The following is a 14,660-nucleotide window of genomic DNA, read 5'->3' as shown; positions in this document are numbered from 1 at the left end:
ACTATATTGATAAACCTTTAGCCTGAGAATCAGAACTTTCTGTGACAGATGTAATACAGAACAGTTAACTGATGCATCAACTACAAGCCCTGAACTCTTGCTGATCTGGAGTTTCATTGCTTCCATCAAATACAATTGGCTTGGGGTTTACAGGTGAGGCTCTGATTACTGTTAAAATTCTGGAGTTGAGCAGGAAGCATGTGCTTAGACACGTGAACTAATGGTTGGGGTAAGTGATGGCTGCATCCTGATTCACAGCTTCATGGATAGTTTTACCATTTTAATGAGGATATCACAGCACAGAAATATAAACTCTGTTTTTCAAATGCTTCCCACTCCTTAGTTAGAGAAGAAAGTGGTAACCAAAAAAGCAAAAGCAAACATACTTTCTACATCTATCTTGATACAGGAATTTCTCCCAACTAAGATGTTATTAGAACTGTTCTTCACAGAAACCAATGATGGAAAATACATTCCAATCTATCAAGATTTTAAAGATCTCGAACCCTGAGTCACAGAGACCAGGCCTCTCTTCAGTTTTCATCCTGACACATCTGCTGCAGCAGCACTGCCAAAAGAGGACATGATGTAAAGCCAGATGCCCAGTTGGTATCTATTTCTTATCTGCAAATGAATAGTACAGATAAAACTAAAGTCTTGATCATTCATACCCAAAGCCTAGTACCATCATGTCTCAAGTCTCTACCAAGAAACATCTGACCTTGCCTTCGTCAAGCAAGATGTCTACCTTTTCTTCTGCAGACTGCCATACTTGCCTCTTGTGTTTTCTTTCAAAGCTATACTGCACGTCTTGGGAAACCTATCTGTGTGTTCCCATGTGATCTGCTCAGAGTGCTAGTCCTGACAGAGCCTCAGACAACACAAAATTAATTAGAACCCAAATTCATTCCTCTCACCATAATACCTAATTCTCTATTGAAAGCCACTGTCCTGAAGTTCCTGAGACACCACTTGGTTCTATTCACGAAACACTGAAATAAATAGATAACAAACACCCATACATACAGGCTCGTAGGCACCGAAAGCTTCACAAATTGCTTCCCTACTTCAGAGGGAACAGCAAGGAGCAGTTATGTATCTGACTATTTCTTTATAAAATACATGGGGGGGAAAAAAGGATGTCTTTATTATTCCAAGCTTTTTAGTAAAAGTTGGAACCAAACACAGACATTTCTCATCCCCAACCACTGTTCACCTCAGGGCACGTCTGCACTGCAGTAGCTGCAGCTCTTCCAGACGTACCAAGCTCCTTTTACAGTAGGACGCTGCAGGAGGCATCTGTGCGCAGGCTACGAAAGCGCTGCTGGGCTCTGGCGGGGTCTGCAGCCCAGGAGGACAGCAGTACCCAGGTCTCGCTTAAAGAACCAATAGATTGTTCCTGTACCATCTCCGCTCACTGCTGTATAAATGTGCACACAGAATACACAACGAAAAGGACTTGGGCAGAGCCCAGGCTTCGGAGACATTTTTTGTTTGAATGCCACAATAAAAAGGAACTTACAGTGTAACTTAAGAAAAAAGTAGCTATTTTATTTAGCTGATAATGCTGGTCAAATGGTGTTCTCTCTGCCTGGATGTTTGCTTATTTCAAAAGGGCACTAAGGAGAAATGCAACATGAACTAGGAAGGTGCATAACTTCTGTTTTGTAAACGTTACCGTGTGGCTGACTGAAAATCACCTGCAAATGCAACTAGCTCTACTGCAACTGGGAATTCACCAAGAAATTTTTTTTCTTACCATTTTACAGCTAACCTGCAGAAGCAGAAGATTAAGCAAGAGGGAAAACATTTTTAAAAAAACCCAACAAAAATACAAACCCAACTGAGCCTGTGACGCTAGCCCAGACATTTCTGTGCGAACAGTCATACTCTCTTTTACAGAGGGAGGAAGCCAGGCCCCACACCGACCTGCATGTGGCCCTGCTGAGCTTTCCCTACCCATCACAATAACCCCAGCAAAGGGAACTGCTTCACCTGTCCAGGGCTCCATGCACACGGACTGGCTGGCCAGATGCCTCCTACAAACTGTTAACGACTCTCTTCTGCCTCTCTTTCCCTTTAATAGAGGCACTAAACAGGTCCCTCTCCTTCCGCTCCCTTTGAGATTTGTGAACGTTACTGGCTAGATAATCTTCAGGACCTTTCTCCCTACGGCAACACTTGTTACATCGGACAAGTGATTTAAAAGCTGCCTGGAGAAGAATTAAAAAGAGGAAGCCTGACTGTGCATCTGCATAAACTTTGTTTCCTAAATGGGGAAAGAGAATAGATAAGAAAACAAGGTAAAAACACGCACACAATTCTCCGGATGCACACTGCTATAGCAGGTAGAAGTGACAGACAGCAGGCACAGAGTTATACAAGAATTTTATTTTATTACCGCAGACTGAAAGCTTAATACTTTCACATGAACATGTAGTTCGTTCCTCAGCATATCAGAGTAGAAGATTTGCGAACACTGTCTCATATTAAGACCCCAGAGTTAACGTGAGCTGCCACCTCTGCATTACCTTGGACATCTCAGCAGAACAGTCTCAAGACTTCCTGTAGTGAAACAGTCAACACCACAAATTCAACTCCATTCTGAGTCAAAAGAGTTTGAATATCCAGCATGTAGCACCAGTCCTATTATTTTAGCTTCAAATAAGCTCTTATTCTATAGAATCAGACTTTTCATTTGGTTTACAAGTCTTAAAAAATCCTTTTACTGCTTAAAGCATACCACTCTCTATCCAGAACTGAAGCTTTGGCATCTTTTCTCACAGAACAACGCAGAGCTGCTCATTAACATCATACAACAGAGACAGTGTTGTCCCTTCCTGCCTTCTGCATGGAGACCATCTAAGCCACACCTTACCAGCAGACTCTTCCAAATTCACTATGGGCGACTAACTTTAAATACAAGAGACATGATATCACCATGGGATGCACGTGGCCTTTTTCAATTACCTTCATAACACAAAACTTTTGCTTCTCTTCTTTATGTTTCTGCCACTGGCAATTTGTTCCACCTTTGTCCATTCTGTGCCCTCTGTGATCCCTCTTTCACTGCAGTTCATGACCTTTTGTGTATAGGGTGAACGAAGGGCAAAGGCTAAAAATGTCATCACAGTTGGGCCTCTGCTCTTCTACTGACTTAACTAGTTTGCTGCTAAAAACGAGCTCAAGCTCAAAGTCAGACCAAGGCAGAGTTTCTGGGTCATCGGAGTCCAGGAATCCCCAGAAGACAGTTCAGAAGCAACGTGGAAGAGGATGCAAGTGTTTCCTTTCATCCCAATTCAAATCATGAATCTGTCATGGTGCCTGCATACCACCTACATGGTACTTAGTTGTCATTTGCATTGTATGAAAGAGCAATAGAAAAAAAGAACATCAGGCTCGCTTACTCTTGGCAGGGGTGGGAGGGGAAGAAGGGAGATAGAAAAACACCATCAGCTGCCGCGGGCTGAGCTGTGTGTATTTACATTTCACAAGCTAAACTATTTAGTGGTTTATTTACACACAATGTTCTTGGAGCAGCTAAAATGCCAGTTGTGTTTTATCTTGATTTTATGGCAATGCACATAAGCCACAAAATCATAGGAAGAGTCTGCAAATGAGATATGAACCTTGTACATCTGGAAAAGCACGTAAGCCACTGTGAGAAGAGAGAAAGATTTTGGAAGCACAGGCACAACAAGGGTTGAAAAGCATTAGTTATGACAAGACATCAAAATACAACCCAGGGACTCGAAAGCAATGATCAAGTCACAATACAACAGTTCATGCTGCAGGGATCACACATCCCACTACAACTCTCATCACCAAGTCAACCTACAGCGAGGCATACCGGGGCCTCAGGTCTCCCCGGGCTGCCCTCCATGTTAGCGTGAGGAGGGAATTGCAGTCAGCTCCATTTTATGCACATTCGATGGCAAGACGCCAACACAACTGTTGACTGAGCCAAATCTGGGCCCCCTTGAACTAAGCCATCACCTAAAGCAGGGCGGAAAAGCACATGCCTCTCGCATGTAGAGCGGCCAAGTTCCTGAAAAGCATCTGAGTTACAAGATAGATTTTTTTTTTTCTTTCTTTCTTTCCTCAGAAAACGACTGATGTTTTAACTCTTTGATGTACACTAATGAATTCAAAACTGAATGGTTGCTGTACAACGTAGCTTGATGTAAATGTGATGGGGAAACTTCTTTCTAGCAAGTCAAATTATTTATTAGATGGCCCAAATGGCAGTTCAGGCCAGCGTCGATCTGGAGGGCAGTTATCATCATGCTTGCATCTTGTTAGCATTCTCAGCCAAGGTGTCAGTGGCCGCTTTCCAACTGGAAACTCACTCTGACAAAAGAGAATGCAGTACAAGCTGGGGAAAGCTTTTTGATGAGTTCAGTTCACTTCTTCCCTCCGAACTGGTGTTTGGCGGTACGCTGGCAGCAAGCTCGGGAATTGCATGGAGAGCGTCATTGCTCTGGGAATTCACCCTCCTAGGCAGGAGCTGCTCCTGGACCGTTCCTCTGCCACACAGCAGAGAAATCCCTCTGCTGACTTCTGCTTTAATTATATTTAAGAAATTCCGCTTCTAGCCTGTGTTCCATTATAATAATAGCAATAATTAAAAATACTTCAAACGATGACTGCTCTAAACCTGCTGTTCCATCCAGGCTTTTTGGCATCGCACACTTCCTTTCTTGACTGACATCCTCAGGGAACGATTGATGGTTATTCTATTCTACTCCTGTTGCAGGGCTGTACTGCGCTCTCTCAGCACATGTAAACTGCTAGGTAGTATTTGTGTTGGCAACTAACTTACATACTTTATAGAAACAGACCTCTATTTGACCCTCCAATCCAGCTCCCACACACAATTTGGTCCACTCCTTTAAACTGCTTCTTTCTGCTGCAACACATACCCCGTTCCATATCTCTGTTTCTAAACTACATATACAGAACAGAGCTTATGCGCTTAAAGAGAGCGACTCGGCTACAAAAAGCCAAGCCTGCGGAATGTCCTTATACAAGAATATGAAAGAAAATTAATATATAACTTGCACGTACAGGTCCTGGTTTTCCTTCTACAAAGATTGCTCCAACCGAACATTTCTATGAAAAAAAACGACAAAAAGGTCCATGAAAAAAGGCATCAACACACAGATTTCTGTGATAAGACTCCAATAGCTGTATCATGCTTTGGGGGCCTAGAGGGGGTGTTGCCTTTTTTTTGTTTAAAATACAGTTAAGTTTTAGCTATTCAGGTAGGCATCATCTCAGAATAGATGTTCACACCAGAACTCTTCCTTCCTTGCCCAAAGCACACCATGCATAATAAAACATAAGCCAACAAAGTAATCTGTCCACGTAACCAAATGAATTCCCACAACCCATTTATACCGTGGCAGTTTATCAACAACTCCATTTAAAGCACACAGAGCTAAACCAGAATAAAAGTGATGCAAAAAGAGGTGAAATCTGACTGGCAGAGGCCATGGCGAGCGCAGCTGCAGTGGGAGCGGGGGACTGTGCAGTCACATCATGTGACAGCAGCGGCGCTGGCAGCAGAGGAGGGAGAGCTACAGCCCCCGTCCTCCCACCTTCCCAAATCCGAGCCTCCATCGCAACATTACGGACAACACAACCTCATTGCAATGCAGAACTGACTCAGGGTATAAAAGTCTCAGTGTTTTGATTTATTGTTCTCCATTTTTATTATTTCCCTCCACCAAATAAAACAGTAACACAGAAACGAATAAGAATACAGGCAAGCCATGTATTCCTCCCACTGCTAGGCACTTTCAGTATTTTATCACTTGTAGATCTAGTTTCTCAAGTGAGCATGGTGAACATAGAACACGGTGCTGTTGTTTGCATCATTCTTACATGTAGAGCTTAGCCCAAATAGTCATCCTTGTGATAAAAATCTTCCAATGCTCACAAGGGACATGGAAGGGCCAATTGAATTTTGATACTATATTGCACCTATATTTCAAGATAAAATGACCACAATCTCCTTTGTAGCACAGCAAAATACTTCTTCTCTCCGTACAGTTTCTATGAATGGTTTTTATATTTTCTGTAGCAAAGTACCTGGCTATCACATTTGTGTATGCTATCTGCATTATTTTGGCAGCCCAGAATGATTAGAGAATTATGCTCTTTGCACGAGTTAAGCGACTCATTGTTTCTTTCATTTAACATAAATTGTGATCCAGTTTATCAAAACATCTTAAAAGAGACTCACTTATCTGATTTGAAAACAAAGCATCTCTTTTTCTAGGAACATGATCTACAGTCAGGTGTCACGCTTTGTAATTGCTCCCTCAACAGCCTGAGCAAGGGAAGTTACAACCGTTACACAACAGGGTTCACACCAGGCGAGAAGATGCACCGGGCAGTCACCGCATTTGCCCACTTTCACAGCAAGATCCACACCAGGATGATGATCTATGATTTCTGAAGCTTGCTACCAACACTGCGGTTCTGGTGCTCGCAGGAACGGTGGGAGAGCATACGTGTGCTGGAAGACTCACTTCTACTAGCATTTTAGTCCAACACTGCTGTTTTGCATTACCTTAGACAAGATGCTGAGAATTATGGATTGCATTTGGACAGCTCTTGCAAAAACTAGTGATTTTTTATATTAAGGGATCCATTTTGTAGGTTGGAGGACTAGAATTGCTTAGCCGAGACACAGCTTAAGCAAGAAAGCTTGGCGCCTGGTTATTAAATTACAGAAGTGCAACTCAGACTTTGACAAAAACAGGTCCTATTCTGTAGTGGGGGATTAGACCTGGACTCTGAAAACCTGCAGTCTTGATCCTAAATGTTTTATCTGGGGCAGCTTTTGGTTACTGACATTATTATAGCCAGTAGCGGACAAGAAATCTGGGGTGATGACAACACATAACAATCATCCTGCTTCTATCCCCAAGGGCATTTCACATCACCTATTGTCCAAAGCATTTCTCAGCACAAAACAAAAATTTGGTAAAGGAGGAGTTGTTGAGATAAAAGTTTAAAATCAGAACAAATCCATGATGATTCCGTTGAACTCGCAGTTTGGACGTCAAGCCGTGCACCGACAGTTCTTGTAAAACCCATCAACATTTCACCTGAAAGGATTCATTTGCTGATGCAGAAATGCAGGTACCTGTCCAAGGCATGCTGAACACCTACAGCCGCCCCAGCTGGGAGAGGCAGGGTGGCAAGAGGTATGGTAACATATCGAATGGAGAAGTTAATAAAGAGGGGCCGTTTTCATAATTACTGCAGTTACGCCGCGAATCCAGGCCTAGGCAGAAAACGTGCCACATCGCATTTCTCCTCTCCGTTAGCGGCGAAGGCAGTGGTGGGCACGGCTCCGTGTGCCCAGGCTGAGGGCCTCGGCAGCCTCCACCGCCATCGCCACCCGGCACAGGGCACAGACCTCCCGGCCAACCTGCGGCTCTGCCCCGAAGGCGCCCGCCCCGCCGCCGGGAGATGCCCACCGGGAGGGGATGCTCGGCGCAGCCCCGGCCACCCCCGCCCACACCTGCCGCGCTGCCCGCTCCCGCCATACCTGGGCCTCCTCTTGCGGCAGGGCTTCTCCCCTGGGCCTGGAGCTCTGCGGGGGCGAGACAGCGGTGAGGGGCGCGCCGCCGCCGGGCCTGCCCTGAGCCGCCCGCCGCCGCTCCCGCCCGCCCGCGCCGCCGCCCCGCCCGCGCCCCGCGCCCGCCCGCGCCGCCGCTCCGCCCCCCGCACCTGGAGGCCGGGCCGGTGCGGGGCAGGCGCTGCCGGGCGGCTCCTCTCACCATCCGCGCCGCCTCCGCCAGCTCCCAGGCAGAGCCGCCAGCGCCGCCGCCGAGGCTCCGGCTGCGCCGAGTGCGGCTGCCGCCTCACGCTAGTCTGGGCCGGCTTCGCCCCGCCCCCGCCCCCTCTGATTGGAGGAGCGCCCGGGCTCACGGCGAGGGCGCGCTCTGACTGGCGGCGCAGGCCGTCAATCGGGAGACCCCCCCCCCCCCGCCCCTCCCGCTCGGGGCCGCTGAGGCACGGCGCGGCTACCTGGATACGGCGGGTGGTGGCGCCACCGCGCGGGGAAGTCCGGCCTATCCCGCCGCCCCGGACCCAGCTCGGCCCGGCCCGCCGGGCCACCTGCGCGCACGGCCCTGCTCCGGCCCCGCTCCGCCGCCGCTCCCGCCCCGCCCGCCGTCACGTCCCCACCGCTGCCGGGGTAAGAGTGCCGCACCTCGGCCAGCACCAGAACACCAGCCCCGCTCTCACAGGGCTCCAGCGGCGGGAAGAGCAGGCGACAGCAGCACCGAGCCGCCGCGGCAGAGCGGCGCGGAGCAGCCCCTCGTCTCCCGCGGGGCCGCAGCCCCCCTGCCCCGGGGCCGGCGGCGCTACCCCGCCGCCTGCCTGTCAGCGCCCCCCGCCGCTACCACCGCGCTGCCCGCGGGGGGTGCGCAGCGCGTAGGCTCCTCCCCCCGCCCGGCCGCGGATTGGTAGGCTCCGTCCGGCAGCGCCCCCCGCCTCCTGTCCCCGCGCGGCTTCCGTCCTTTCCGGCCTGAGCCGCGCAGCTGCCGCCATCATGGTGAGCGCCTCCCTGCTTCTCCCGCGGCAATCCGCCGCCATCCGCGCCCGCATCGAGCCGGCGGCTGCGCCACCGAGCCCGCCGCGTCGCTGTCGCACGCTGCCGGCCCGGCCCCGCCGTGATGGGGGGGGGGGGGGGGGGGCATGGGGGCGGGCGGCGGTGTGGGGCCTGAGGGGCAGCGGGAGGCTGGGGGAAGGCCGCTGCCGGGCTCGGGGCGCGGCGGGGTGAGGGAGCGGGGCTGACGACCTGTCCGCCGTCCGCAGGCCAAGATCAAGGCCCGAGACCTGCGGGGGAAGAAGAAGGAGGAGCTGCTGAAGCAGTTGGACGATTTGAAGGTGGAGCTGTCGCAGCTTCGCGTGGCTAAAGTGACCGGCGGGGCTGCCTCCAAGCTCTCCAAGATGTAAGCGGGGCTCGGTCCGGCCCGTCGTTGGGCCGCTGGGTGTGTCGGCTCGGGCGGAGGCTGCGGGGGAGCCTGGCCGAGCCTTTAGCAGGGGCGCGGGAGCGGCGGTGTCAGCCCGTACCGTGAGGATGCTCGCTGTGTGGGCTGCGGTGGGGTGAGGGGCGCTTTCGCAGTCTGTGGGGCTGCCTCGTACTGTAACACAAGAGAAGACGGTAACGCGACAGAGGAACAAATATTTGTAGGCTTGAAAATTGGTTTGTGCGTCTTTTTGCTGAGAGATGTTGAGCTGAGATGTGCCGGAAGTTGTTCGTGTTTTGCCGCAGTGTGGTACAATGTATGTTATTGGTTGTAGGATGTGCACGTTTTCGGTATACTGGGCTTTAAATCTCTGGTACTTGTCTTTTAGTATGTTCTGAGACAGACTTTTTTTTCCACCTGCAGACGTGTGGTGCGCAAATCTATTGCCAGAGTCCTAACTGTTATCAATCAGACCCAGAAGGAGAACTTGAGGAAGTTTTACAAGGTAAGTCTAAACATCTTGCATAGTGGGGTTTTTTTCTTGCTATTTTCAAATGCATCGTTTGTAGAAAGGAACTAATTTTGTAGATTGTTACTTTGAAGCTTCACACTCAAGAAAAAAAATGCTCATTTATGTTCAGTATCAAAGGTCTCTAGTCATACTTCTTTTTTAAATATTATTGTAATACTTGCCTGAGTTTTGTAAACTCGGTATGAATCTGTTTTTGCCAGGAGAGTCTCCTGGGCAGCGTCCCCCCTCTGGTTTGTACTATACTTTCCAGAAGATGCAGCTTCCAGAAATGGAGATATTCTGCTAAATTTTAATAATGTTGCAGGCAACCAAGGAATACTTTACCTCAATAAGTTGCTATAATTTTTAGACTATTATTTCTTGGGGTTTGAGTTATATAGAACAGGACAAAAAGAACTCTTCAAGAGGTGTTGGAAAAGTGGGGCTTGTAAGATTAAGCATTACTTAAAACTGAGTCAAAGCTAGAACAACTGGTACAAAAGTTGGAGTCAACTCGTGTTTCCCAGTGGAGAGAAGTGCTCTTAAACTTTCAGATTGTAATGGTAGTCTCAATAAAAAGAAGCTTAAAGCACTGCTGCTGAGGTTGTTCTTACAGGCAGCTCAGCTCTCGATGAGTTCAGGCACCTGATTGCTACCTCGCAGTCTCTCAAACTCAACTTGTTGTGTGTTTATGCAAATAGGGCAAAAAGTATAAGCCTCTTGATCTGCGGCCGAAGAAGACTCGTGCCATGCGACGCAGATTAAATAAGCATGAAGAAAATCTGAAGACCAAAAAACAGCAGCGAAAAGAACGTTTGTACCCTCTCCGGAAATATGCCATCAAGGCATAGAACTGCAGTGTGCCGCAAGTTCTTAATTATATTGGCTGAGTATGTCTCATTAAATAGAGTTTTGTTTGGAAGCTGTCACTGGTGGTGTTTTTTAGTAGTGGTGGGATAAAGAAATGAGTTTTGTGAAAAGAAATCAGAGGATTCACAGGAAGCTTATGTGAACTCTTATTGCTAATGAAAATAGTAATGTAACTTGCAGTTTAAGATCATTTTTCCCTTTGAAGAACAGGCAGATGAGTACAGATCTGTGAAGCTGGTGCAGCTTAACATGTAAAAAGTATTTCACTTGAGATTGTTTTAAAACGGATCACTTTAAAACAGCGAGTCAATGTTCATCGCTTCAGTAAGTTTTTGTGTTGTGCCAGTGTTTAAGTGTTATGGAGATGAACTGATTTGCTGAGAGGTGTTAGTGGACTTCATTGAAACCAGAGAATTCCATCAGCACTTGTTTTGGATCTCTGCACAACTAGTTGTAGCACCAAAGAATGTCTTTCCCTGGTTCGAGTGGGTGCCGTCAGCTGTGGTTTGTCCGGCCCGCTTCGGGCAGGCACCTGGGGTGGCTGGTCACCAGTGACCACCGCTGGCTGGAGCTGTGGTGAGGGGTGGCCAGGGGGCTGCAGCAGCCTCCTTTCCTGGAAACAACTTCAGTGTCCATCGGGAAGCTGGGTTCCAGTGTTATCTTCCAGGTTTGTTCCCACTTGTAGCTGATTTCATCTTGTCAAACAGCTTCTGATAGCCATCTATGATGGCATGACTGGATGGATAGATGAGGGGAGGGCAGTAGATGTGGTCTGCCTTGACTTAAGCAAGGCGTTTGGCACAGTCTCCTGCAGCATCCTCATAGGGAAGCTTAGGAAGAGTGGGCTTGATGAATGGATAGTAAAGTCGATAGATAACTAGTTGAAAGACAGAGCTCAGAGGGTCATGATTAGGGGCACGGAGTCTAGTTGGAGGTCAGTGATGAGTGGTGTTCCCCAGGGGTCAGTACTGGGCCCAGTCCTGTTCAATATATTCATTGATGACCTGGGTGAAGGGATAGAGTGCACCCTCAGCAAAGTTTGCCAATGACACAAAGCTGGGGGTGGTGGCTGACACAACAGAAAGCTGTGCTGCCTTACAGAGAGACCTGGACAGGCTGGAAAGTTGGGCGGAGAGGAACCTGATGAAATTCAACAAGGGCAAGTGTAGGGTGCTGCACCTGGGCAGGAATAACCCCATGCACCAGGACAGGTTGGGGCTGACCTGCTGGAGAGGAGCTCAGCTGCAAGAGACCTGGGAGCCCTGGTGGACAACAGGATGACCATGAGCCAGCAATGTGCCCTTGTGGCCAAAAAGGCCAATGGCATCCTGGGGTGCATCAAGAAGAGTGTGGCCAGCAGGTGGAGGGAGGTCATCATCCCCCTCTGCTCTGCCCTGGTGAGGCTGCATCTGGAGTGCTGTGTCCAGTTCTGGGCTCCCCGGTTCAAGAAGGACAGGGAGCTGCTGGAGAGGGTGCAGCAGAGAGCTACCAAGATGATGAGGGGACTCGAACACCTCTCTTGTGAAGAAATGCTGAGGGATTTGGGTCTCCAGTCTGGAAAAAAGATGACTGAGGGGGCATCTTATCAACACTTTTATAAATACTTAAAGGGTGGGTGTCAGGAGGATGGGGCCAGGCTCCTTTCAGTGGTGCCCGGGGACAGGAGAAGAGGTAACGGGCACAAACTTGAGCATAGTAAGTTCCACCTAAACACGAGGAGGAACTTCTTTCCTTTGAGGGTGGCAGAGCCCTGGCAGAGGCTGCCCAGAGGGGTGGTGGACGCGTTCCTGTGCAGCCTGCTCTGGGTGACCCTGCTCTGGCGGGGGGGTTGGACTAGATGATCTCCAGAGGTCCCTTCCAACCCTATGATTCTGGCAGTAGGAGGGTGCTCTCGCGGTGAAGGGAAAACACCACCCAACACCCCTGTCAGCAGAGGTGCGTTTCGCATGGAGGGTGTTTGGTCTGTCGGTGCCCAGTTGCACGGGGCCCTGTGGCAGGACCGCGGGGGTGCTGGCAGGCAGTACCCACAAAGGCTGCAGCGCTGCATCCACAGGCTGGCGCTGCGCTCGCACTGGGAAATGGGAGTGGAATGAGGATGTGTGTCCAGTGGACAATGCCAATATTTCTTTTGGGTGAAAATAGTCCAGCCAGGCTGGTGTTAGCACACAGCATTGCACGCCGTGGGATGGGAAGAGAGGAAGCTCAGTTCCAGTTCAGTGTTAGGAAAACACAGCGGGTGTGATAGTTTCAGACCAAGGGCTCTTCCTGTGCGCATGTGAAGACTCACTGAGGTCAAATAAAGTCAGGAAACCAGATTTGAGGACAAACTGGTTGAACTAGAAGATTTTTACCTCTAAAGTTACAAGGCACTCCCTGGTCTCACAGTTCCACGCTTTCACCTGTGAAGCACAGAACTAGTTAAATGGTTTGACTTTGTCCCCCACGGAGTTGTTTGGAACTGAAAGATGGTGGTGTGATTCCAAAGGCCTTTTTTGGTTCGGATGTAAGGAAGTTATGTAGTCCTGCTCGAGCATCAGTGATGCAGCAGTCATGGTTTGTGTTAGTGCAGCTAATGCAGTCTAATGTGAAAAATTCTCTACCCATTAGGGAGTCCTTAGATTGGATCCAGATTCTGTTTAGGAAAAAGATCTTAATTCTGCTCGGGGAACTTAGCGTAGATCTGAAGGACTTTTAAGCCTCAAACAAGTTTTAACCAGAGAGAGGTCCAATTATGTGTAGTAAAGTGAATTTCCCATATATTGAGCCATAACGAGGAATAGCTTTCCAATGATGCTAATCCTGGCTGTGTGATAGCTTTGTTCGGAGCTTGGCGTGGACCTGAACACAACGCGTTTGGCAGGGAAGGAGCCCCAGCCTGGCACGGCTCCGGGCTCAGGCTCGGCGTGGGTCCGGGCTGCTGAAGCATGCTGTAAGTTTGAGTGTTGCGTGTGGGAACTGGCCCCTTTGGCCCTCATTGGTGTTACTGTGAAAGCAGGGAGGGTTACAAAGTGCTTGCATTACCATTTCTGAGTATCCTGCAATTCTCCATCAGCTGCTGGAGAAGCACACGCTTTCCACTCAGCACACACGGCCCTCCGGAAGAAGGAGCTCGTCGCTGCGAGGATCCCAATCCTCACGCTCCGTCCTGGTGCCTGAAAGAGGGGAGGGAGAGGCTGGTGCCCTGTGCTGGGAACTGGGCAGGCTGCCGTTGTCAGAGCGTGCCCGGCTGAGCTTGGGTGTCCCTTTTGGAGAGGCGTGGTGTACCCCACGCTCCTCCGGCAGCGCGTCCTGGGGGAGCTTGATGGCTCCTACCAGCATTCCTGGTGCGGAAAAGTGAACACGGGTAACGTTGCCCTGATCGCCTTCCAGAGCGGGCTCCTGGGTAGCGTGAGCTGGGTGACAGGAAGAAGGTGGATGCACTGCAGAGCCTCCGCTAACATCAGAGTGCGCTGTCAGATGGCTGTCACCTTCCCCCTGGAGCCGGGAGAGCAGCAGCACTGCCTAGGGAGGGTCTTCTCTCTGAAAGATCCGACTGTGGTACAGGTCACTAAAGTGCTGTTCGTTAGTGAGTAAGGAGGGGGCGGGGGGGAATAAAAAAATCCTAATTAGCAGGTACTGAACTTCAAAGGAGAAATCGCAGGTTTGAAGAAATTTGCATTGCGTCCAGAGAAGACAAATCATGTGCCTGAGCTGCAGAGCAAAATGGACAGCAGTTTGAAGCCGATAGTTCCGAACGTCCTGAAATCCCAGCTGGGAAGGTTTTGCTGGTGGTTGTGTGTCTACAGTGCTACAGGGGGCAGTTCCAGAGATGGAGCTGCCTGCTCAGAGCAAGGCTACCTTTGAAGGCAAATCAGTTTGTACAACTTCTCAAGTATCTAATGGGGGTTCTGATTACAATCTGCTGTATTTTCAAAGCTTTTCTATACATCCTTGTGAATGGAGAACAAAAGAGAGGGTGCTCAGTGCGCTGCCACCTCTGCCTCCGGCCCAGGAGGTGGCTGTGCAGAGTGCGGAACTAATCCCTGGGGAGAGGGGACACCAGTGCAGCGCTCTGCTGTCGGGAGGGGGAGTAGGTGACCTGCCAGACACTCGCTGGGATGCCAGGACTGCGCCCAGAAGCTGAAGCGGGAGCTGATCTGGGAGAACAGCTCAAGCTCCGGTTTGTGCACAGTCCACACCACAGATTTCAGGAGGTAAATGGGTTTCTGGCACCGCACTAAATCCTGGGGCTGAATTGCTCTGCCACCCGTAGCAGGGTGGCAAAACCAACCAGTCCAACCCTTTCA

The 14,660-nt window shown here is 49.7% G+C and overlaps 2 protein-coding genes across 12 annotated transcripts in view; one reads left to right on the top strand and one right to left on the bottom strand.

The window, feature by feature from the left end:
• Window positions 1-8,440, bottom strand: part of SCAI (suppressor of cancer cell invasion) — a 44,882-nt gene extending 36,442 nt beyond the window's left edge. For 2 of the 11 annotated variants that reach the window (XM_054220369.1, XM_054220360.1), the window contains exons 1-2: window positions 7,747-7,984; window positions 7,565-7,609 (exon numbers count right to left, since the gene is read on the bottom strand). In XM_054220369.1, coding sequence (XP_054076344.1) covers window positions 7,565-7,609; window positions 7,747-7,799 — 98 coding nt within the window. In that variant the 5' untranslated portion in view covers window positions 7,800-7,984. Of the gene's footprint in view, window positions 1-7,564; window positions 7,610-7,746; window positions 7,987-8,046 lie in introns of those variants that run through there. The other 9 variants (XM_054220363.1, XM_054220359.1, XM_054220362.1 and 6 more) reach the window with 9 other exon arrangements.
• A 27-nt stretch (window positions 8,441-8,467) lies between these two features.
• On the top strand, window positions 8,468-10,426 carry RPL35 (ribosomal protein L35). The gene is made up of 4 exons (XM_054220374.1): window positions 8,468-8,575; window positions 8,839-8,975; window positions 9,417-9,498; window positions 10,206-10,426. Exons 1-4 carry the CDS (start codon window positions 8,573-8,575, stop codon window positions 10,353-10,355), a joined length of 372 nt encoding a protein of 123 aa, XP_054076349.1. The 5' UTR covers window positions 8,468-8,572; the 3' UTR covers window positions 10,356-10,426.
• The last annotated feature ends 4,234 nt before the right edge of the window (window positions 10,427-14,660 follow it).

This window comes from Rissa tridactyla, chromosome 14 (assembly GCF_028500815.1).
Source record: "Rissa tridactyla isolate bRisTri1 chromosome 14, bRisTri1.patW.cur.20221130, whole genome shotgun sequence".
In the NCBI taxonomy this organism is placed as follows: domain Eukaryota; kingdom Metazoa; phylum Chordata; class Aves; order Charadriiformes; family Laridae; genus Rissa; species Rissa tridactyla.
This window is presented reverse-complemented; position numbering and strand designations above follow the sequence as displayed.

What these genes read in the sequence shown, in the direction of transcription:
- RPL35 (XM_054220374.1), top strand. An exon ending in GCCTCCAAGCTCTCCAAGAT is followed by an intron (nt 8,976 to 9,416) that starts GTAAGCGGGGCT and finishes TTCCACCTGCAG; the next exon opens with ACGTGTGGTGCGCAAATCTA. An exon ending in ACTTGAGGAAGTTTTACAAG is followed by an intron (nt 9,499 to 10,205) that starts GTAAGTCTAAAC and finishes TTATGCAAATAG; the next exon opens with GGCAAAAAGTATAAGCCTCT.